We start from the raw sequence: 24,756 nt of genomic DNA on the forward strand, positions 1-24,756 counted from the left end.
TACCTCAGCTATAACTCAGAGAGGGATGTGTCAGCTTTGAATGAAACCTAATCCTTCTTCTCCTTCACTTGCACCCCCTGGGGCTTCGTTTGGCCTGCTCTCTCTCTCTCTCTCTCTCTCTCTCTCTCTCTCTCTCTCTCTCTCTCTCTCTCTCTCTCTCTCTTCCCCTCTCTCTCTCTCTCTTTCTCTCTGTATGGTGCTCAGGTGTGCTCTTACATGCTGAGACTCCATGTCATTACCGCTCTAATCACAGTCAGGGTCTGGAGCAGGTAAGCGCTGATTCTGGAAGCGTACAGGGAAGACTGCTCATACTGTAAGTACTACTACTGTCTGCGTTATGATATGAGAAAGCTACTGTAACGTTGCACCGATCTTATGATACTGATCTGCAATAAGCTTTGAATGGGACATGCGTTTTGTTCTTGAATCGTCCCTCTTTTTTATCAGATACTCTATTGGGAAATTGGCTTGAGGCAAATCTGGTGCAGTAGATCACTTATCAAATATAGGTATCCCATAGATCTCAAATCTAGGTTTCATACTATTTTCTCCTGAGTTGTTGGCAGTCATTTGGTGTGATGTATTTGAGATAAGACGTCACGTTTCACTGCCTCTGTGAGGGCTTTTGTGGGACATTCATTCGATTCACGCTGTTGGAGAAGATCATATGGAAAACCATATTCTGTTTTCATGCAATTAGCGATAACAAAATGCCCGAGGAAATTTGTACATACTTTGTTCTACAGTATACTGTCCATTAAAACCTACGTTATTGCCAACAATCTTTATATGTGATGTTAAATGACTGTTTTGATGTGCATTCAGGCAATGTCAGCTCCATTATGTTGGTTAGCTGGCTTTACGTTAAATTCTAGCGACTGTTTTTCACCTGAGATTTGAGTTACTGTATGGATTGGTTCCACGATGCAAGTCGAAGCATAGTATACGGATTTACTCTTAGGCTATCTCTTGAGGCCCATACATTCCCATTGAGGTTCATTCCTCCCTTGAGGGTTCACTTTTGCAGGGAACAGTGATATACGGCATTGTACATTCCAATGTAGTCCCCTGGGGCGTATTATTTTGCTGCCATGCATTGAAAGTCTCCCATTGTGAATTGGCTATACGACCCACGATGTGAGAAAAGTAGCCCATACAATTAGGGAGACGGTCAAATCAGTCACACCACCAACAGGCATTTGCAGCCCAGCTAATATCACATCACCAGAATGATCGGAATATTTCCTGATGAAGCAAATGGCTTCTGTGGTATGTGTAAACTTGACTGTTGCAGCCACGTTGTGTTTACAATACATTGCCTAAACATGTGGTGGTTTAGGATCACTCTTCTGGTGTTGAGAATTTTCCTGCGCTGCAGCAAATGCAGATGATTTACATAAATTCACTGAAAACCCACACTAACACACAGTTTCATGTGTTAAACAGCATTGCACTTTTCATGTAGCCTACTTTTGTCCAGCTAATAGCCTAACCACCGATCAAGTAACCCTTTGGACTAAACGTTCAAATCCTGTTGCTGCAGGATTATCTTGCTGTTACAATATACAGGTAACTGCCAAAATAAAGGAAACACCGACATAGTGTCTTAATAGGGCGTTGGACCACCACGAGCCAGAACAGCTTCAATGCACCTTGGCGTAGATACAAGTGTCTGGGACTCTATTGGAGGGATGTGACACCATTCTTCCACGAGTAATTCCATCATTTAGTGTCTCTCATACTGTAGGTGTTCAATTGAGTTGAGATCTGGAGACAGAAATGGCCATGGCATGTGATTTACATAATGTTCGTGCTCATCAAACCATTCAGTGACCACTCGTGTCCTGTGGATGGGGGTGTTGTCATCCTATATGGGCATAGCCATGATAGCCAAAATAATGGCCTGCCCAGCATGTCTGGACCTATTTATCAGCATATTGGTGAAACCTTGATTTATCTGTGATAACGTGAATACCCTCACCTACTTGTACTGGTAGAAAGGTCCAGAACATGAACTCTCCACTCTAAGTCTCTAAGACTCTAAGACTCTAAGTCTCTGTTCATTTCAGCAGTTCATGTGTTGTTCAATGTCTGACCTATGACCAAGACCTGACTAATTACATTTTGACAGACCCTCTCCCTCCCTTCTCCTTGACATTGATAACCACTTTGTCCTGGTTCACTGGACCCTTGTTCATTCTTGGACTAAATAGCACCTCCATTAGAGCATCTCTATTGAGTGTTGCTTCTTTGTCAGGGAAAAGGCTTAATCTGGGTCCAAGTGAACTGAACATGGTGACTCTGTCTTCAAAGTCAAATCAACGTTTATTGGAAATGCTTATGTTTCTAGCTCCAACAGTGCAGTAATATCTAGGAAATATATTGTGTTTTCACACTCTGGGTTGTTTTCTACCACTCAGTAGGTCTGGCAGCCAACGACCTGCAGGATGGTTTCTCTGTTCCTGCTCGTGTGTAAGTCGAATGCACCTTCCTTTGGCACTATTTGAATTGATGACAGGCAAATCACATGTAGCAGAAAAGGGAAAAAACAGATCCTCAGAGCTATTTGTTTCAACAGGGGCAGGATTCAATTGTCTTGTTTTTTGGCAGGAAGAATCTCTTTGCCATTATAGTCCATGAGTCCTCTTTTCCACAAGCGTGTGATCACTTGCTGCACACCGATGGAGAATATTTCCACTTGCTGGCACTTGCTTTGTCTAGCGGGAGACATTTTTATTTGCATATTTTCCCTAATATTCAAAATGGTGGATATCATTTCAGTCATGTATGGACAACTTTACTATTGTCAAGTAGAAATGTTGAGTGTTATAAAAAGTGACTTTGGTCGTCTTATGAAGTTGTATTATTTTAGTTTTTTTTAAAGTAGTTTTTATTTCTGTTGAATAAAATATGTATTTTTGTAAAGGCCCCATCGAAGACTGCATGTCTTTAAAACAATTTGTAATTGACTTAAAATGTTTACTTAGAAAATGAAAAGAAGAACAACATCTGGCTTGTGTATGATCACAGTGTCTGGATATAATCAACAGCACACAAGTCTTTAATAATGACCTGTAATGTTTACATATGGACAGCTTACACATACTGTAATTATAGTCAAATCGTCTATCCTTTTGTCTCGTTCACTATGCTGTTCATTTGTGAGCATAGGGCTTAAACCCTTCCAAAACAAATAGCACAATGCTCATAATATTATCTTCCATAATCTAGCTATTATAGTGCAGCCTTGACATCATACTTTTTTATTTGGGATCCTGTCTTACATTTAGTGTTAATCTATCATCTATAAACAAACACGAAACAGATTAAAGCAAAAGAAAAGGATTCAAACATTTTTACTTTCTTGATGCCTCTGACAGTTCAGTTTCTCTGTTCCAGTGCTGGTACCTGGGGCCCTCCTCCAGGAAGACTGTGATGTCAACTCTTGCCACCCCCAGCTGGGGGACCTGATGGTGGGCCGCGCTGCCCAGCTCTCCGCCTCCTCCACCTGTGGACGGAACGGGCCCCAGAACTACTGCATCCTCGGATACCTGGAGGTCAGGACTTAAACCTTGATAGGGGGGCTCTGTGGTGCGCCGTTCCTAAATACAAATTAGAGACGTGGTGTTGAAGGCAGTGTTGTCTGCGTATGTTTACCTGTCTTTCTGTACACAGTAGTAATGTCCTAACAGAGATGTCCCACAAACGCAGACAGACAGATTGACAAACGCGTGCAGGTACTATAGCTGTGATCCCACTCAAAAAGACATCGGGCTTGCCAGTACCAGGGTTGAGGAGTAACTGATTACATGTAACCTGATTACAAAAAACTGTAACGTTCATCAGTGAATTTACCAGCAGAAAATACGGTAATCAGATTACAGATACTTTACAAAACTAGATGATTACTTATTTGATTACTTTTAAATTCAAAAAGGATGTTTGCGAGAAAAAATAAATACATTGACGCCTTAGTTTTCTCTATGAAATGTAGCTCAGCATTGAAAACGTTTGCAAGTGTAAGTTTATTTCACCTGAGTGTGTCTGACCACAAGTCAGCGACCGCTATGATGACAAACCAAATGCGTTTGATGGATCCTTTTTGTCTTCTATTGCCTCTTAAGGGAAAAAATAATCCAAAAGTAACTATCAGATTTTGAAAAAACGTGGTAACTAGTAACTGTAACTGATTACATTTCGAAAGTAACATACCCAAACCTGGTCAGTATTATCTACAGAATTTCAACAGGCTTTAAGCCAGACGTTGAAGGTTAGAATAGTATATAAAGTGTTGTTTTAGAACAACTCTCTCCGTTTGATTGACAGCTCTGTGGCTCGCCCTTAAAATGCCTCATACTGCAGACGTGTCTTGATCTGCTACATTTATAGGTCATTACATGTCTTTTCCCTGAACATGCTCTGGGACTAATTTTTCTGCTCTCGCTATGATGATTGCGTGTATAGTCCTCTTGCTTCCCCTTCAATTTTCTGTCTTTTTCACTCTGCCTTTCTCTCTCACTTTCTGTCTCTCCTTCTACTTATCCTTTTCTCTCTCGCAGCTCTTCCCCCTGTTCTCCCTTGACAGGGTGATAGGTTTGTGGGGTGTGTTCCTCTTTTGCATGTCATTTTCTAGTTCATTTTGGTTCTTTTATTTGATTCAATTTCTTATTAGTTAGTCAGAACAGATGCATGACAAATGTTGTTCTCTAACTACCGATTGACAGTTGTGAACAACAGTAGATTCTTAAGGTGCCCTCTGGTTCATACCTTGTCTGACTGAGTTGATTTAATGGGATTATTCCAGTGTTTGTGAATCCTTGTCCTCACACGCCTACCATCGCAAGGAAGTTCCATACACTTTTGTATGATTTGTGGTCTTATGGCTTTATAAGTTACGTTTGTTTGTAAAATACTGCCTCCTTTTTTTTGGGGGGGGGGGCAGTTAAGAACTAATTGTAGAACAAAAACTGCAACTTAATCGCTCACTCAGTTATTGGAGTTGTTGCCATGACAAACCAATTAGATGTGTAAAACCACTCTTTTATTTTGAGTAACAAAATGGAAAATGTCCCTTTTTGTCTCTCTCAGGATGAGCAGAAGTGTTTCAAATGTGACTCCAGGCAGCCCTACAACCTCTACAACAACCAAAACAGCCACCAGATTGAGAACGTCATCACCACCTTTGGCCCTGAGCGCAAGATGAAGTGGTGGCAGTCTGAGAACGGTGGGTCTCGCTCCAGATGTTGTTTGTATGATAGCCAGGCCTGGGTCAAAAACATAATGTTACTTAAGTGAAAGTATTTGAGGTGAGCTTTAGCCTGAGTACCGACAGGGCGAACTGCATCACTCGAACGTATTTGACGCATGTATTTAAACCAAGTCGGATCATATCAAGAGGTGAGCAAGAATGCTCCAACACCTTAAGAATGGCTCGGCTAGAGCTTACTATATGATGACAGCTATGGGAAATCCCTTTTTAGGGACTTTTGGACTACAACTGATACAAAAGACCTTGTCCTTGACACCAGTAAATGTATTCTTACAACATTCACTGATACCACTGTCCATCCATAGGGGTTCATCAAGTCAGTATCCGGCTGGATCTGGAGACTCTGTTCCAGTTCAGCCATCTTGTCCTCACTTTCAAGGTATCTAACACCCCTTGTCTAAGACCTCTCACAGCCAAACCATAACACAGTGTTCTTAACCATTTTTGCTCTGTCTGCACTGCCACTTCCTGCGTTGTGCTAATATTTCCTTTTGTTGACCTTGAAGAGTTTCCGTCCTGCCGCCATGCTGGTGGAGAGGTCCAAAGACTACGGGTACAGTTGGAAGGTGTTCCGTTACTTTGCTGAGGACTGTGCCTCCCACTTCCCTGGGGTCTCACAGGGGCCGGCTGACAGCACCGATGACGTCGTCTGCGACAGCAGATACTCCGCCTCAGAGCCATCTACTGACGGAGAGGTGAGATACACAAACACACACGCGTTCACATTTTGGTCCTTTAGCAGACAATTATCTAGAGTGGCTTACACACACACACACACACACACACACACACACACACACACACACACACACACACACACACACACACACACACACACACACACACACACACACACACACACACACACACACACACACACACACACACACACACACACACACACACGTAAAACGCAATAACCAAACTTATGGCACATATCTGTGATTCCATTGCAGGTGGTGTTGAAGGCTCTAGATCCAAGCTTTGACATAGAGAACCCATATGCTCCCCATATTCAAGGTTAGACACAGCTCCCATACTTTTCATTGCATTATTACCATCAGTGGAACAATGTAGAATTATACATATATTTTAAAAATAAAAAAAAACCCACACACTTTCACCCATTTGAAATGTTCTCCCCTTCAGAGCAGATCACCTTGACCAACCTGCGGGTCAACTTCACCCATCTGTTCACCCTGGGTGACACCCTACTGGGGCGGAAGAAGAGGAACCCTCAGGAGAAGTACTACTATGCCCTGTACGAAATGGTGGTGCGCGGCAGCTGCTTCTGTAATGGCCATGCCAGCATGTGTATGCCCGTGGATGGCACCCGGGGTGACGTCTTAAATGAGCCTGGCGTGGTGAGAATGGCGCAGAAAGGGAATGTAGCAGTTGTACTGTATCCATAATGGCCACATTGAATCCCGAACAGGTTTTCTTCTTCTCCTTTTTCTTTTGGTTTCTTCGAGTATTGTTTACCGCCGTATATCTCTGATCTTGCTCTCTTAGATTCACGGGCGCTGTGTATGCCAACACAACACTGTGGGCACGAACTGTGAGAGATGCCAGGACTTTTACAACGATGTCCCCTGGAGGCCGGCCGGCCAATCTGACCCACATGTCTGCAGAAGTAATGCACTTTTAATGGGCTATTTGCTATTTGACTGGTGTTTATGCATGAATTGACTGGAATTCAAACCCGAAATGCTTATGTGGAAAATAGTATAATTGGGAGTGTATTACATCGTATAAGTATTACATTGGTGTTTGTTTCTTCACTTAGGGTGTAACTGTCACGGTCATTCGGAGACGTGTCACTTCGACATAGACCAGTACCAGGCCAGTGGGGGGGTCAGCGGGGGGGTGTGTGACGGCTGCCGACACGACCGCATGGGTCCCCAGTGTGAACGCTGCCGACCCTATCTCTATCAGGACCCCCAGCTCTCCATGGAAGACCCTCGGGGCTGTATCTGTAAGTCAGCTTCTAGCAGGTTTAGATCTAGATTGGGCTTTTGGTCTTGGCAAATAATCTGCCAATGATTTATATGAAGTTGTCCCTGTAAGTCTTGTACTACTCCCATGAAGTGCAGTCAATAGACGCCTGCATTGATGTCATCCTACATGAAGCTGTGCAATGATGACGTCATTCAATCTCTCTCCATCCTGTTCTAACGGTGGATCTCATTGGCTCCCTCTGCTCCAGCATGTGACTGTGACCTGACGGGGTCCCTGGATAACGGCCTGTGTGACCCCGTGTCGGGCCGCTGCGTGTGTAAGGAGAACGTGGCGGGGGACAGGTGTGATCGCTGTAAATTTGGCTTCTACGGGTTCAGCCAGGAGGACCCCACTGGCTGCCAGAGTAAGAATCTTTACCAAGAGCCAGATCTGCTTGACTCATTCTATATCTATGCTGGCCTCCCTGTGGTTCATCCCCTCTCTCTGATTGGTCCTCTGTGTTTAGGATGCAGGTGTAACTCCCTGGGTAGTGTCCTGACCCCCTACCCATGTGACCAGGTGACAGGCCAGTGTGTATGTCAACGCCTCGCCATGGGACCCTTGTGTGACCAATGTCTGGTAGGATCATGTGTCCATGACAACCAGTGTTGTAGCGATGGAGTTGCTTCTTTCTGCCACATTTATTTTGATTTAGCTCTCACCATAAACTTACTGCCACCAACGACCTGATTGATCTCTCTCACTCTATCTCGCTCTTGCTGTCTCGCTCTCTCTCTCTAGCCAGGTTACTGGGGTCTGGGGAACACTGTACACACCTGCTCACCTTGTGACTGTGACCATGGAGGAGCCTACAGCAGCACGTATGTAAAACATCATTGTACAGTACATAATGACTTCTTAAAGTGGCTGTCCAGTGAAAATCTCACAATTTCACTCATATTTTAATTCATTATAGGTCATATTTCATAGAAATCTAGACAGTATATATATATACACTACGGTTCAAAAGTTTGGGGTCTTGAAAGAAAAGCACATTTTTTGTCCATTAAAATAAAATAAAATGTATCAGAAATACAGCGTAGACATTGTTAATGTTGTAAATGACTATTGTAGATGGAAAACGGCTGATTTTTAATGGAATATCTACATACATTGGGGCAAAAGAGTATTTAGTCAGCCACCAATTGTGCAAGTTCTCCCACTTAAAGAGATGACAGAGGCCTGTAATTTTCATCATAGGTACACTTCAACTATGACAGACAAAATGAGGGGAAAAAATCCAGAAAATCACAATGTAGGATTTTAAATTAATTTTAATGAATTTATTTGCAAATTATGGTGGAAAATAAGTATTTGGTCAATAACAAAAGTTTATCTCAATACTTTGCTATATACCCTTTGTTGGCAATGACTGAGGTCAAACGTTTTCTGTAAGTCTTCACAAGGTTTTCACACACTGTTGCTGGTATTTTGGCCCATTCCTCCATGCAGATCTCCTCTAGAGCAGTGATGTTTTGGGGCTGTTGCTGGGCAACACAGACTTTCAACTCCCTCCAAAGATTTTATATGGGGTTGAGATCTGGAGACTGGCTAGGCCACTCCAGGACCTTGAAATGCCTTCGTTGCCCGGGCGGTGTGTTTGGGATCATTGTCATGCTGAAAGACCCAGCCACGTTTCATCTTCAATGCCCTTGCTGATGGAAGGAGGTTTTCACTCAAAATCTCACGATACATGGCCCCATTCATTCTTTCCTTTACACGGATCAGTCATCCTGGTCCTTTTGCAGAAAAACAGCCCCAAAGCACGATGTTTCCACCCCCATGCTTCACCGTAGGTATGGTGTTCTTTGGATGCAACTCAGCATTCTTTGTCCTCCAAACACGACGAGTTGAGTTTTTACCAAAAAGTTCTTTTTTGGTTTCATCTGACCATATGACATTCTCCCAATCTTCTTCTGGATCATCCAAATGCTCTCTAGCAAACTTCAGACGGGCCTGGACATGTACTGGCTTTAGCAGGGGGACACGTCTGGCACTGCAGGATTTGAGTCCCTGGCGGCGTAGTGTGTTACTGATGGTAGGCTTTGTTACTTTGGTCCCAGCTCTCTGCAGGTCATTCACCCCCTGTGTGTAATACAGGTAACGAGTGGAGGACAGAGGAGCCTCTTAAAGAAGAAGTTACAGGTCTGTGAGAGCCAGAAATCTTGCTTGTTTGTAGGTGACCAAATACTTATTTTCTACCATAATTTGCAAATAAATTCATTAAAAATCCTACAATGTGATTTTCTGGATTCTCATTTCGTCTGTCATAGTTGAAGTGTACCTATGATGAAAATTACAGGCCTCTCTCATCTTTTTAAGTGGGAGAACATGCACAATCGGTGGCTGACTAAATACTTTTTTGCCCCACTGTAGGTGTACAGAGACCCATTATCAGCAACCATCACTCCTGTGTTCCAATGGCACATTGTTAGCTAATCCAAGTATATCATTTTAAAAGGCTAATTGATCATTAGAAAACCCTTTTGCAATTATGTTAGCAGAGCTGAAAACTGTTGTTCTGATTATAGAAGCAATAAAACTGGCTTTCTTAAGACTAGTTGAGTATCTGGAGTGTCAGCATTTGTGGGTTCGATTACAGGCTCAAAATGGCCAGAAACAAATAACTTTCTTCTGAAACTATTCAGTCTATTCTTGTTCTGAGAAACTGAAGATCTCGTACAACTGTGTACTACTGCCTTCACAGAACAGCGCAAACTGTCTCTAACCAGAATAGAAAGAGGAGTGGGAGGCCCTGGTGCACAACTGAGCAAGAGGACAAGTACATTAGTGTCTAGTTTGAGAAACAGATCCTTCACAAGTCCTCAACTGGCAGTTTCATTAAATAGTACCCGCAAAACACCAGTCTCAATGTCAACGGTGAAGAGGCAACTCCGGGATGCTGGCCTTCAAAGACAAGGACATTTATAAGTGACCCCAAACTTTTGAATGGTAGTGTATATATTTTTAAGTCTTGGACAGAGCTGAAAGATGGAGAAGAGTGTGCCGAAATAGCAGTGGGACAGATTTGAACCCAGCAGCAGTACATGTGCACTGGAAGCAGCTGCCTAGACCACTAGAATACCTAGGCCACACTAGACCTTTACTTCACATAACTGACGTAGCACCTGGTTTTCTTTTCAGTGAGGTAAAAGACTCCTCATCAATCCCATCTGTCCTACTCAATACATTTCTATGTAAACATTCTGAACGTTTCACCTCTGAAACAGAATACACCCAAGGCTAAGCATGTTCTGTCTTGCTCCCTTGTCCAACCTGATTGGCTGTATCTCCCTGTCTGTTATGTCCACAGGTGCTCTTCATTGGACGGCCAGTGTCAGTGCCTGCCAAACATGGTGGGCCGGAGCTGTGGTGATCCTGCCCCGGGACATTTCCTGGCTGCTCTAGACTACTACCTGTACGAGGCAGAGAACGCTGCCCCACTGGAGGGAAAAAGCTCCTCCCCTCTGGTGAGGCCTGAGTATGACATTTGACCTCCAGCATTGTGGAAAATGGCTGTGGATGGAAAGCTTCAGTGTCAAACTTTTGATATTGGATTTTGGCAGCAATTCAAAAACACTAAGTTTATGTCTGTGTGTTCCTCCCCCAGTTGAAACCCACCGACATGCCTGTGTGTGAGGAATACTACAGACAGCAGGGCTATGACATCAAATATCAAAATGGCCGCTTGGTCCTGACCAGGAGAAGCAAAAGACAAGCCAGGAGGAGAAGACAGGGACAGGTACTAGCAATGGCTCAATACCTTACTTACACAGTACTGGCGTAGTACTAATTAGTAACTAACACTGGGTTTCTTTCCATCAGAGGTCCATTCCCCTGGACCCAGGCTCAGCCCTCCAGATTGTGCCCCGGGAGAGGACACCAGATGTACCAATCACTTGGACCGGCCCAGGATTCGTGCGGGTCCTGGATGGTGCTGGGCTTAGGTTCACTGTGGACAACCTCCCAGCGTCCATCGACTACCATCTAGTCATCCGCTATGAACCAGAGGTGAGGGCAACGATAGCAACTAAAAACTAATCTGAAACCATGGAAACACGCTGTAAGTGTTGATGTGTGTTCGTGTGAAATCATTTCTGTGTGAGTTTGAGCTTGTATTTATTGTGCCCTCAAAGTTGGACACTGTGCTTACTTTGGTCTCTGAAGTCGCCAGATGACTGGATGGCCTCTGTGAGCATTGTTCCATTATTGGCTGGTGACGGAGGTTGTCCCACTAGCCCGAAAGGGGAGAAAACCCTCACCATATCTGGGGCTGCCAGGTAAAAGACAACTGCACTCATTAACATAGTATATCACCAATATCAACCTGAGGTCACACCCGAGGTGAATTGTGCAGTATTTACCCCTAAGTCTGACAACATTATGATTGTGTGTTTGTCCCCAGGGTTGCCATTTTGGATACGCCTGTGTGTCTGAACGCGGGAAGAAGATATTATGTGGACATCACTTTTAGGAAGCAGCCCAACTCTAACCCTCAGTCCAGCTCACATACCCTCGTCGACTCAGTGAGAATACCATCGCCTTATCATTTCTATCAGAATATCATTTGTCATGGGAGATGTAGTCTTCTGAGGTACCCTGGTTAAACCCATCAACTTCCTGTTTCTAGATGGGTCTGATCCCTAAGATGGAGTCTGTGCAGGACTTCTGTTCACAGAGTGAGCTGGACTCGTTCAGAAGATTCCGCTGTTTTGAGTTGGCTGCTGAGCAGGAGACCCTGCCTGATGTGTGTTATGGCCTCATTGGAAGCCTGTCGGCTCGCATACACAACGGTGCCATGCGTGAGTAAAGCCTGGCCTACACTAAGCAACATCTCCACGCTATCACAGTGTACACTGTGGGTATATACTCATTCTGGCAACAGAAATCAGCACTTGTTTTCAGCTAGCTCTGAGCTCTGAGCCCTGAGCGAAAGTAAGAGACTTTGAAAAAAAGCCAAAGTGTGTATGGGTAATGCCATTACCTGTGTCTCCAGTTTGCAGGTGTAACATCCAGGGTTCTCATGGCCCCTACTGCAGTAAATTCGGAGGGCTCTGTGAGTGCAAGGCCAACGTGGTTGGCCGCTGCTGTGACTCCTGCGCCCCCCTGAACTTCGGCTTCGGACCCAACGGCTGTGCACGTATGTCACCATGACAACGGCTTCCTATGGTTACATTCTATGGTTACATACCATAATATATATACAGTGCCTTGCGAAAGTATTCGGCCCCCTTGAACTTTGCGACCTTTTGCCACATTTCAGGCTTCAAACATAAAGATATAAAACTGTATTTTTTTGTGAAGAATCAACAACAAGTGGGACACAATCATAAAGTGGAACGACATTTATTGGATATTTCAAACTTTTTTAACAAATCAAAAACTGAAAAATTGGGCGTGCAAAATTATTCAGCCCCCTTAAGTTAATACTTTGTAGTGCCACCTTTTGCTGCGATTACAGCTGTAAGTCGCTTGGGGTATGTCTCTATCAGTTTTGCACATCGAGAGACTGACATTATTTCAGTCTTCCCGACTTCAACCGCATCTTAATTTTTTTCCCCTATGTAAAATGGAGTGCTATCGAGTATAGAGGCCATGTGTGTGTGTGTGTGTGTGTGTGTGTGTGTGTGTGTGTGTGTGTGTGTGTGTGTGTGTGTGTGTGTGTGTGTGTGTGTGTGTGTGTGTGTGTGTGTGTGTGTGTGTGTGTGTGTGTGTGTGTGTGTGTGTGTGTGTTTGAAAGATGCCGTAAGGTCTTTGTTGTGTTTTGATTGTGACCAAACCTTTTCCTGAATAAGAGAAGATATTCTCTCTCTCTCCTTCCCACCTCCCCTCCTCCAGCCTGTGAGTGTGACAGTCGCGGTGCAGTGGCGGAGCTATGTGACCAGGTCAGAGGTCAGTGTCCGTGTCGTATGGAGGTGGGCGGGCGACGCTGTGATCGTTGCCTGTCTGGGTACTACGGCTTCCCACTGTGTCGGCCCTGTAAGTGCAACGGCCTGGCTGAACTGTGTGACCAGGACACTGGAGCCTGCCTGGACTGCAGGGAGCACTCCACCGGATACAATTGTGAGAGGTGAAGTCTCTTTCATTCGTTTATTAATTTCCCTAGAATCAACCCATATCTATAGCCTAGTTCCATATCTACGTGTGCCGACTTCTCTGATTATCATTCTTTCTACAGTCACATATCTGCCAGTGTGCAGTGCACACAGTGTCAATCAGACTGAACAATGAATGTTGTGTGTTTGGTTGCTCCAGATGTGTGGAGGGTTACTTTGGTGACCCAGTCTCCAGGGAGCCCTGTAAGCCTTGTCTGTGTCCTGACACTCAGTCCAGTGGACGGTTCTTTGCCAGCACCTGCAACAAGGACCCAGAGTCTGGTAGCCTAACTTGTGACTGCCTGGCTGGACACACAGGTGTGTTTGTGTGTTTCTGCATGTGCACTCTTTTCAACATTTGATGAAAGCTACTGGCTAGTTTGACTGCTCAATACTGACCTCCCGCCCACATTCCATTCAGGTCTCCGCTGCGATGCCTGCTCCGCTGGTTTCTACGGCGACCTGACCGCGCCGGGCGGCGGCGGCTGCGAAGAGTGTCTCTGTAACAACAACATCGACCCTGCTGACAGTGACGCGTGTGACAGTGTGACGGGCGAGTGTTTGCGTTGCCTCCACAACACCCAGGGACCCCGCTGTCAGAGCTGTAAGCCTGGCTACTATGGAGACGCACTGGCCCAGGACTGCAAAGGTATAGCAGGGACACACAGTATCAAAATCGTCATCAAATCTCATGGCTGTTTGGATAGGATATGTGGCTATTTATGTGTGTTTTACAGTCTTTATTTTTGTTTGCGTGTTCCCCAGAGTGCTCCTGTGACCGGCAGGGAACGGATGTGACCCAGTGCCCTCTGGGCAGCCCGTGTTTCTGTGACCCGCTGACGGGTCAGTGCCCGTGTCGGACGGGCGCGGTGGGCACGCTGTGTGACGAGTGTGCCACCGGCTTCTGGAACATTCAGGGAGAGTCCGGGTGCCAACCGTGCAAATGTGACCCTGCTAACTCCTTCAATAACCACTGTGACAAGGCATGGCCTCTATACTCCCTAGCACTTCATTTTACATACTTGGATAATGGATAAATAAAGATGCGGTTCAAGTCGGGAAGTTTAGTGCATGACACAAGTCATTTTTCCAACAATTGTTTACAGACAGATTATTTCACTTATAATTTCACAATTCCAGTGGGTCAGAAGTTTACATACACTAAATTGACTGTGCCTTTAAACAGCTTGGAAAATTCAATGCTACCAAATACTAATTGAGTGTATGTAAACTTCTGACATTTCACATTCTTAAAATAAAGTGGTGATCCTAACTGATCTAAGACAGGGAATTTTTACTCTGATTAAATGTCAGCAATTGTGAAAAACTGAGTTTAAATGTATTTGGCTAAAGTGTATGTAAACTTCCGACTTCAACTGTATAAAGTCAGGTCAAAAATGATTGGCAACCTTGTTAAAAACCTCTTTGGGCTGCAATCCCGTTAACGGGATGATATGACAACAATGAAAGTGCAGGGCGCCAAATTCAAAACAGCAGAAATCTCATAATTAAAATTCCTCAAACAGACATGTATCTTATACCATTTTAATGGTAATCTTGTTGTTAATCCCACCAGAGTCCGATTTCAAATATGCTTTCAGCGAAAGCACCATAAACGATTATGTTAGGTCACCACCAAGCCACAGAATAAAACAGCCATTTTTCCAGCCAAAGAGAGGACTCAAAAAAAGCACAAATAGAGATGAATTTAATCACTAACCTTTGATGATCTTCATCAGATGACACTCATAGGACTTCATGTTACACAATACATGTATGTTTTGTTTGATAAAGTTCATATTTATATCCAAAAATCTGAGTTTACATTGGCGCGTTACATTCACTAGTACCAAAAACGTCCAGTGATTTTGCATAGCCACATCGATTCAACAGAAATACTCATCATAAATGTAGATGATAATACAAGTTATACACATGGAATTATAGATATACCTCTCCTTAATGCAACCGCGGTGTCAGATTTTTTAAAAACTTTACGGAAAAAGCAAACCATGCAATAATCTGAGACGACGCTCAGAAATATAATACAATTAGCCGCCATTTTGGAGTCAACATAAACCAGAAATTACATGATAAATATTCCCTTACCTTTGATGATCTTCATCAGAATGCACTCCCAGGAATCCCAAGTCCACAATAAATGCTTGATTTGTTCGATAATGTCAGTTATTCATGTCCAATTAGCTGCTTTTGTTAGTTCGTTTGGTACATCTATCCAATCGCTGATTCTGGTCAACCATTTCTTCGGACAAAAACTTCAAAAAGTTATATTACAGGTCGAAGAAACATTTCAAACTAAGTACAGAATCAATCATTAGGATGTTTTTATCATAAATCTTTAATAAAGTTCCAACCGGAGAATTGCTTTGTGTCTTGAGGAGGAACGGAGCGCAGGAAGATATCATGTGCTATGCGTGTGACCAGGAAATGGCTCTCTGCGAGTAAGCTGACTCATTCCCCACTTATTCAGTCCCACAACACAGTAGAAGCCTTGTTTCTATAGACAGCTTACATCTAGTGGAAGCCCTAGGAAGTGAATCTTCATTCATATCCCAATGTGATTTCAATAGGCAATGGGTTGAAAATATACCAACCTCAAATTTCTCACTTCCTGTTTGGATTTCTTCTCAGGTTTTTGCCTGTCATATGAGTTCTGTTATATTCACAGACATCATTCAAACAGTTTTAGAAACTTCAGAGTATTCTCTATCCAATACTAATAATAATATGCATATATTAGCGACTGAGACTGAGGAGCAGGCCGTTTACTCTGGGCACCTCTCATCCAAGCTTCTCAATAGTGCCCCTGCAGCCATAAGAAGTTAAAGATGAGCAAAAAAGACTGCATAAAATAATAGTGCAGATACTGAGCTATATTGTATGCTCCACATTGTTTGGGAAAATTATATTTTATAGTTTACTAATACAATTGCCCGAAGAAAGATTTTGTTTAAAGGGGAGGTCAAAAATACGATTTTCCTGTGTTTTATATACAGTGTACAAAACATTACGAACACCTTCCTAATATTGAGTTGCACCACCTTTTGCCCTCAGAACAGCCTCAGTTCATTGGGTCAAGGACTCTACAAGGTTGTGTCAAGTTGGCTGGATGTCCTTTGGATGGTGGACCATTCTTGAAACACATGGGAAACTGTTGAGTGACTGTTGATACCTACTACCATAAACCCGTTCAAAGACATTTAAATATTTTGTCTGGCCTAAATGGCACACACACACACAATCCATTTCTCAATTGTCTCAAGGCTTAAAAATCCTTCTTTAACCTGTCTCCCTCCATTCATCTGCACTGATTTGAAGTGGCATTAATAATGGGATCATACCTGGATTCAACTGGTCAGTTCCTGTTGAACATTCATTGTTCCTGTTGTTTACACTCAGTGTATATTTCCACGCTGAGGTTGGAATAACATTGTAAAAATGATGATAATGCACTTTTAGTGTATGTGCTGTTTGAAAAGACCGCCTGCAATTTCAGTTTGTTTGGCTGGGTTTCATTTTCTTCACCAGGTGTTATAAGTTAATAGACCAACAACAGAGATTTCCCCCTCCTCTCTGCCAAAAACAGCTAGTTTTCAGGTAACACATCCTTCCCGTTAGGCTCCTCCTCTAGGGTTTGTGGTATATGGCCAATATACCACTTCTAAGGGCTGTATCCAGGCACTCAGCTTTGCGTCGTGCCAAAGAACATCCCTTAGCCGTGGTATATTGGCCATATACCACACCACCTCGTGCCTTATTGCTTAAATATACACTGAGTGTACAAAACATTAGGAACATCCAGGTGAAAGCTATGATCCCTTATTGATGCCACTTGTTAAATCCACTTAAATCATTTTAGATGAAAAGGAGTAGACAGGATAAAGAAGGTTTTTTAAGCCTTGAGACGATTGAGACATGGATTGTTTATGTGGGCCATTCAGTGGGTGAATGGGCAAGACAAAATATTTAAGTGCCTTTGAACGGGGTATGGTAGTAGATGCCAGGCGCACCGGTTTGTGTCAAGAACTGCAACGCCACTGGGTTTTTCATGTTCAAGTTTCCCACGTGTAACAAGAATGGTCCAGCACCCAAAGATCATCCAGGCAACTTGACACAACTGTGGGAAGCATGGGAGTCAACATGGGCCAGCATCCCTTTGGAATATTTTGACACCTTGAAGAGTCCATACCCCAACAAATTAAGGCTGTTCTGAGGACAAAAGGCAGGGGGGTGCAACTTGATACTACGAGTGTTACTATTATTTTGTATGCTCAGAGTCTATAAAACACAGAGGAATCACGTTTTTGACTGCACCTCCCCTTTAAACAAAATCCCTTTCTCTGAGCAATTGTATTAGTGTACAATAAAATAACAATAATAAAATGTAGCATACAATATAGCTCAGAATTTGTGTTATTGATTTTATACAGTCTTCTTTGCTCATCTTTATCAGGGTTGCCAATAATTATGGACCTGACAGTGTTCTATACTATTCTATGTCAAAGCATGGTACAATGAGATATGTGTTTGTCCGAACTATATAAGTCTTCATATTTGACTCTTTAGGTGACTGGTCATTGCCAGTGTCGTACTGAGTTTGGAGGAAGACAGTGTGATGAGTGTGGGGAAAATCACTTTGGGAACCCTGACCTGCAGTGTGTTTGTAAGTTGTGGCCGAAAGTGATTATTGACAAATGGCTAAGTATTGGATCTTTTAGATTCTAGCACCACAAAGAGAGACAATAGTGTTTCACAGTAAAAGAATAATGATTGCCACCTGTCCCTTCCCTCCTTATCACGTCTGCGTAGCCTGCGATTGTAACATGGAGGGTACCGACCGCCCCGCCTGCAACCCATTGACGGGTGAGTGTCTGTGCCGCATTGGTGTGATGGGCATCTTCTGTGATGAGTGTGCCCCTGGGTATGACCAAGTCTTCCCCGCCTGCCTCCCGTGCCACCCCTGTGCCGTCCTGTGGGCGGACAACGTCACCGACGTCCAACGTGCCGCCCAGAGGATGCGCACCTTCATCCCTCCCCACGGCGAACAGCTGGAGCCTGGACACAGTCGTCAGTTGGAACGAATGCTAGAGATGCACTCCAAGCTGGACTATCTGGGGAACCTGACAGGGAGATCGCTACCTCGGGTGAAAGACGTGGAGAAGCTGTGTGTCATAATCTCGTATGTAAACAGCATTTCTGAATATTGAGCCATGAGGTGAACTGATTTACACGGTACGTTTAGCAGTAATCTTGGAGCTATACACATTTCTCTTCCTCACAGGAAGCTCAAAGACTCCATAGACCCCAACGCCATCATCGTGGACTCATCATCTCTTCTGAACACTGAGATCGACAACATCCACCACGAGTTCAAGATGCTGTTGGATAACTTAAGGAACAAAATCGGCGAGGCTCCAACACTAGATCTAAAAGAAATGCAGGGTACATAGGGCCATATTGTTTACAAAATCAAATGGAATTCACTGTAACTTCACTGTGTGTAGAGAGCAACTCTATATAATGTAATGTGATCAAATGTAAAGGGTTTCTGATTCGTGTGGACTTTTATTTTGATGCTGATCCAGAGGCCCTGGAGAAGATCCGGAAGCAGCATGCAGACTTCATGGCTGATGAGAAGAAGGTGAAGGAGGCCGAGAGGGCCCTGGAGAACTCCATGGACACACGGCAGGAAATCAAAGACCATCTGTCCAGCTGCAGCATCTTGGGAGACATGGAGGGGCTGGAGAAGAAGGTCAAGGCTCTGAGTGTGGCCAAACTCAACAAAAACGTGAGTGTCCCTTATTGTAGTGCTTGCACTGCATGGCATCAATCGAGTGATGCGTTAGCGTGAATGGCAGTCTGTTTCACTTGTTGCCAGCACCATTTTGGTAGTCAGGATATCAACCATGTTACACTCTTTGGCTCCTCCTAGATCTGTGGAGGCCCAGGCGATGAGGAATGCTCCAAATCAGAGTGTGGGGGTGCGCTGTGTCGAGACTTCCTGGGACAGAGAGAATGTGGGGGTCCTACGTGCAAGGGCAGCTTCCCTGTGAGCCACAATGCCACAAAAACAGCTGAGCAAGTAGAGAATGACCTTATCGACCTGCTCCAAAAACTAAAGGACTCCAAGATCAAGGCATGTTCCCAAATACTTATTTCTGCTTTAAAATGGAAAAATATATATTTAATACACAATAGTATATGACACAAGTCTCAATCTCTCCTGTTCAGATCAATGAGGCCAAACAGATGACCCAAGGCACTCATGAGCAGGCAAAGGAGCTACAGAAGAAGATCACTGACAGCAAGGAGAAGTTTAAGAGGGAGAAGAATGACACCAAGGACCTCATCAATAGGGTCAAAGACTACCTCACAGGTCAGTGTGATTGTTGGCTGGATATAAGCTTGAACTTTCCATGTAAAGATCCCTTAAAAATGTGATTTGTTGACTTGACTTGTGTGGCCAACTTCTCTGCTAACAGATGAGATGGTGGCGCCAGAAGACATAGAGAATTTGGTCAAGGTTGTTCTGGCCATCCAGCTGCCGGGCTCTCCGGACGACATCCGCTCCATGATCCAGAACATCCGGGGCGTGCTGACCAACTTCATTGATTTCAAGGAGGATCTAAAAAAACTGAAGGACCAAGCCAAGACAGCCCAGGACCTGCTGGAGAAAGCTCAGGCTATCAGGTTAGCCAGTACCATGTTTTTTATATGCGTAACTGTCACATTGTACAAACCTGCAGGCTAAATGACCATATTTGTACCACGGTTGTCAATTCATTAGGGACAGAACCAGGGGTATTGATGTTACGGATATCAAGAAAACCATGACGGACACTGAGAATACACAGGACAAGGTCGAGCAAGACCTGGAGAAGGCTAAGGAAAGCAATGGCGTGGCGGACAAGATGATGAAAGAGGTCATTCTCTCTTAACACCTTCCGACTCTCTCTCGCTCTCGCTCTCTCTCTCTCTGTCTCTGTCCCTCTACCCATTCCCGCTGGTGAGTATTAGTCTAAACATCCATCAGACTCTTTCTCATAACATGATCTATTTGTCATGGCCCCCAGATTGAGAAGACACTGAACAACATAGAGACTAACTTGAACTCTACTAGAACTCCAGAGATGCTGGAGGAGATTGAGGTTCTGAAGAGCAAGACCGAGATGAACAGAGAGCAGGTGGAGCAGGCCAAAGCTGATGCAGATGCAGCCATAGGTGCCACTGCTGACGCAGAGAAGGTACGTTGTCTCCACTTGATAACCATTACTCACTTACCACTTTGGTGCGATGTTGTGATAGTGTGAGTATAATGTTAAATAGGTATGGGTTTTTGTTTTCCTCTGACTTATTTGCCAGGGGCTTGACAAGGTGACTGCGCTGTTTGATAGGCTAAAGACGGGAAACACAAACCAGACCAATAATGAAGCGGCCAACGAACGCCTGAAGAACATTACTGTGGAGGCAGAGAAAGTTGCAAAAGACGTCCAAGAAAAAATTCAACAAATTGACGGTAAGTCTCAGGACTTTAAAACAGAGCCATCCAACTCCTATCCCGGAGAGCCACGAGGTGTGCCGGCTTTTGTTCCACACCAGCAGTAACACACCTGTTTCAAAGAATTGACTAATCATGGCCTTCATTTTCTCTTTGTTGCTTCAGACTTGGAGAAAAAGATCCAAGACTTCATCAGAAACAAAGGGGACAAGGCCAAGGAGGTTGCCATGTTGCTGGAGATGGTAGAAGCCCTCCAAAAGGAGATTGCTGCGCGTGTGGATGGTTACATTAACTGTACCTCCTAACACCCCCAAGGTGGATCAAGAGATGATTCAGGGTCACAGACATCTGTACCGCTGCGCCACAAAAGGCCCTGCATCTCAGTGCAAGAGGTGTCACTACAGTACCTGGTTCAAATCCAGGCTGCATCACATCCGGCCATGATTGGGAGTCCCATAGGGCGGCACACAATTGGCCCAGCGTCGTCCGGGTTTTCCCGGGATAGGCCGTCATTGTAAATAAGAACTTGTTCTTAACTGACTTGCCTAGTTTAAATAAAGGTTAAATAAAATAAAATAAAAAGCTCTTGAGTTTTGCGGCTGAATTTGAGAGTGTAGTTCTCCTAATGCTCCACAGGGAGGCGTTTGGTGATCATGAAACTGACAGTTGAGAGAGAAGGCTCTTGTGTGCTCGTTCTTGACTTTATCTTGTAATATGCATTATTATTTTAGCCAACCTGACCTACCCTTCTGCTTACATGGTCTAATGTGAAAAAAGGAGGAAAGCTTTCTTGCTGACCTTTTTCAGGTTATTCTACCTCTACATTCTACCTCTACTCTGCATCTACATTCTTTCCAATCATTTTCCAGTTTGTACCCTGGTCTTTGGTGGAAGTAGACCTCTTTGTAAGATTTGACAGGTCTTTTTTGAGCTTGTTATTGGCCTGAAACAATGTTGCCCCCAGCCTGGCTTAGGATGTGATGAGATTTAACACACTCTCAGGTTTGGAATGGGTCCCAGCTGGGTTTGGAATGCGTCCATTTGTCACTACTCTGACCCGGAATGTTCACTCTCTCTTTGCCTTTTGCATAGCGGGGCATTAAATGAACATTGTCAATTTTGTAATTGACGTGTAAAATCCCAGATGTCAGTTGCATTAAGCCCCCACATCCACTTTAAGACCCCCCCCCTCTCGGTTTTACTCTCTCTACCTCTCTTTTACTCCCTCTACCTATTTCTCTCTCTACCTCTCTTTCTCTCTCTACCTCTTTCCAGCTCATTGACCATGCTTTGTGGTGAGGAGAACACACCACTTACTACTAATGTCATTTCCATCCAGCTGTTAATGGCTGACTGCCATGCTTGTTTTGCTTCAGTAAGACTCTGTGCTCTATACAATTGACCTGAGTTAGCAGCCTTTATTGCCAGGTTCTAGATCTGTATATGCTTTAGACTGTCAGACAAACAACACGACAGAGAGGAGTTGGCTAAGAAAGCATAAACAGATCTCGAGCCAGGCTACAGTATTTACATAGTATCATGGAATTATACGTTTCTCCCAAAAGTCAAATGAAGTTGCAGAATGTTGGTATGAAATAAAAACCGGGTACCTCACAGGTAGAAATGATATGGCTTTTCATCAAAGTAAACGCGTGGACATGGACGGAATGTGTACGAACAATCGCTAGGGCTCTTCTTTGCTCAAATCCTAGTGAGTGGTGAGTTCCATCCCATTCCTCCCAGGACACAGTCAGTCCACTCACCCCTGGGAATGTGTCACAGACTGGGGTCCGAATCCCCTCCCTGCCCCCTGGTTGTGTTTTTAGACGGGAGGAATTCACAGACCACTGATTGCGCTGCCTGATTGAAGGTTGCCACTGGTTTGTGTGATGCAACTAATTACAGAGGAGGGCGGTGGTTATTTGAAAACCTTCTAAACCTTTTGAGGCTTTTTAGTTGCGTTTGTCTGTTCTTGAATGGACAGATTGTGCTAAGTTTAGCCCGTCAGTGGTATTTCTTACCATGGATTATTAGGAATTATTTCAGAATGAGAGATTGCGTTCACTGTATTAGTGTCATTTAACGAAGGCCTACATTTATTTTTTGCACATGAGACCCCTTTTCTGTGTTGCAAGACTAGTCGCATGTCCCTTCAGGTATCATACATCTTTGTTATTTTCAGCAGTAAAACAAGGAATGGTTCATGAATACCACAAGTATGTTTTCAAAGCCATGTGATGCGGTCAATCAGTTCTTTCTTTCTTTAATGTGCCTAGTGGATGTGAACATGGTCTAGTTTCTTTGACTCAAAAATCTTATTGAATCTGTTCCCACAGTCCCCCTCTGTCTTCTCGCAGGTAATTGAATTAGGACATCTGGCCTGTTTCTTCTCCAGCCCTCTGAGCTTTTGCAGCAACATACCGTGTTCTATAATTATGGTGGTAGGTTATTCACCGTAGGTGATAGTTCAGTCTTTGGTGCTAGCCTGTCATTACCAACAACCATACAGGAAAGTTACAAGGGAAAAAGTTACAATTTGAGATTCAATGGACAGCTCCAATAACAGGGTGGGACATGTTGTGGTGGTACATGTGGTGGTGGCACATGTGGTGGTGGTACATGTGGTGGTGGTACATGTGGTTGTGGTGATGGTACATGTGGTGGTGGTGGTACATGTGGTTGTGGTGGTGGCACATGTGGTGGTGGTGGTACATGTAGTTGTGGTGGTGGTACATGTGGTGGTGGTACATGTGGTTGTGGTGGTGGCACATACTTTTGAGTTCCGCTTGGTGGAGGGGAAACTCACTGTTCAAGGCACTCTTTGCCTTATTTCCCTCCAGTATAGTAAATTAGTAGCATGGCTTCAGTACCTAGATGTACCCCCTGAAGTCGCTTTGGATAAAAGCGTCTGCTAAATGGCATATATATAGTATACATCATCGATCCCTCCGATGTCAACAACTACAGACCAGTATCCCTTCTTTCTTTTCTCTCCAAAACTCTTGAACGTGCCGTCCTTGGTCAGCTCTCCCGCTATCTCTCTCAGAATGACCTTCTTGATCCAAATCAGTCAGGTTTCAAGACTAGTCATTCAACTGAGACTGCTCTTCTCTGTATCACGGAGGCGCTCCGCACCGCTAAAGCTAACTCTCTCTCCTCTGCTCTCATCCTTCTAGACCTATCGGCTGCCTTCGATACTGTGAACCATCAGATCCTCCTCTCCACCCTCTCCGAGTTGGGCATCTCCGGCGCGGCCCACGCTTGGATTGCGTCCTACCTGACAGGTCGCTCCTACCAGGTGGCGTGGCGAGAATCTGTCTCCTCACCACGCGCTCTCACCACTGGTGTCCCCCAGGGCTCTGTTCTAGGCCCTCTCCTATTCTCGCTATACACCAAGTCACTTGGCTCTGTCATAACCTCACATGGTCTCTCCTATCATTGCTATGCAGACGACACACAATTAATCTTCTCCTTTCCCCTTCTGATGACCAGGTGGCGAATCGCATCTCTGCATGTCTGGCAGACATATCAGTGTGGATGACGGATCACCACCTCAAGCTGAACTTCGGCAAGACGGAGCTGCTCTTCCTCCCGGGGAAGGACTGCCCGTTCCATGATCTCGCCATCACGGTTGACAACTCCATTGTGTCCTCCTCCCAGAGCGTTAATAACCTTGGCGTGATCCTGGACAACACCCTGTCGTTCTCAACTAACATCAAGGCGGTGGCCCGTTCCTGTAGGTTCATGCTCTACAACATCCGCAGAGTACGACCCTGCCTCACACAGGAAGCGGCGCAGGTCCTAATCCAGGCACTTGTCATCTCCCGTCTGGATTACTGCAACTCGCTGTTGGCTGGGCTCCCTGCCTGTGCCAT

At 44.4% G+C, this 24,756-nt stretch overlaps 1 protein-coding gene across 2 annotated transcripts; it reads left to right on the plus strand.

Moving 5' to 3' along the window:
• The first annotated feature begins 210 nt into the window (after nt 1–210).
• On the plus strand, nt 211–22,425 carry lamb4 (laminin, beta 4). Of its 2 annotated transcripts, none has more exons than XM_046312192.1 (35): nt 211–313; nt 2,421–2,472; nt 3,400–3,557; nt 5,089–5,224; nt 5,575–5,648; nt 5,776–5,964; nt 6,226–6,289; nt 6,419–6,633; nt 6,782–6,902; nt 7,056–7,244; nt 7,476–7,631; nt 7,734–7,846; nt 8,009–8,088; nt 10,581–10,737; nt 10,878–11,009; nt 11,093–11,278; nt 11,435–11,547; nt 11,673–11,793; nt 11,898–12,069; nt 12,264–12,407; nt 13,106–13,337; nt 13,523–13,680; nt 13,784–14,011; nt 14,128–14,345; nt 17,950–18,046; nt 18,193–18,562; nt 18,665–18,825; nt 18,969–19,171; nt 19,316–19,519; nt 19,615–19,759; nt 19,866–20,073; nt 20,171–20,306; nt 20,457–20,627; nt 20,746–20,899; nt 21,047–22,425. In XM_046312192.1, the coding sequence occupies exons 2-35, from the start codon at nt 2,448–2,450 to the stop codon at nt 21,184–21,186; spliced, it is 5,370 nt and encodes a 1,789-aa protein (XP_046168148.1). In that variant the 5' UTR covers nt 211–313; nt 2,421–2,447; the 3' UTR covers nt 21,187–22,425. The 2 variants fall into 2 exon arrangements, with proteins under 2 accessions (XP_046168148.1, XP_046168156.1); XM_046312200.1 differs by having other exon boundaries at nt 231–313; nt 2,424–2,472.
• The last annotated feature ends 2,331 nt before the right edge of the window (nt 22,426–24,756 follow it).

The sequence above is a fragment of the Oncorhynchus gorbuscha genome, linkage group LG02, assembly GCF_021184085.1.
Source record: "Oncorhynchus gorbuscha isolate QuinsamMale2020 ecotype Even-year linkage group LG02, OgorEven_v1.0, whole genome shotgun sequence".
Classification (NCBI taxonomy): Eukaryota; Metazoa; Chordata; class Actinopteri; order Salmoniformes; family Salmonidae; genus Oncorhynchus; species Oncorhynchus gorbuscha.

Bases quoted from the DNA above. Each gene is read 5' to 3' on its own strand.
- lamb4 (XM_046312192.1), top strand. From the start codon at position 2,448: ATGGTTTCTCTGTTCCTGCTCGTGT. The intron at 19,760-19,865 runs GTCAGTGTGATT...CTCTGCTAACAG, and splicing joins GGTCAAAGACTACCTCACAG to ATGAGATGGTGGCGCCAGAA. The intron at 20,307-20,456 runs GTCATTCTCTCT...CATGGCCCCCAG, and splicing joins CGGACAAGATGATGAAAGAG to ATTGAGAAGACACTGAACAA.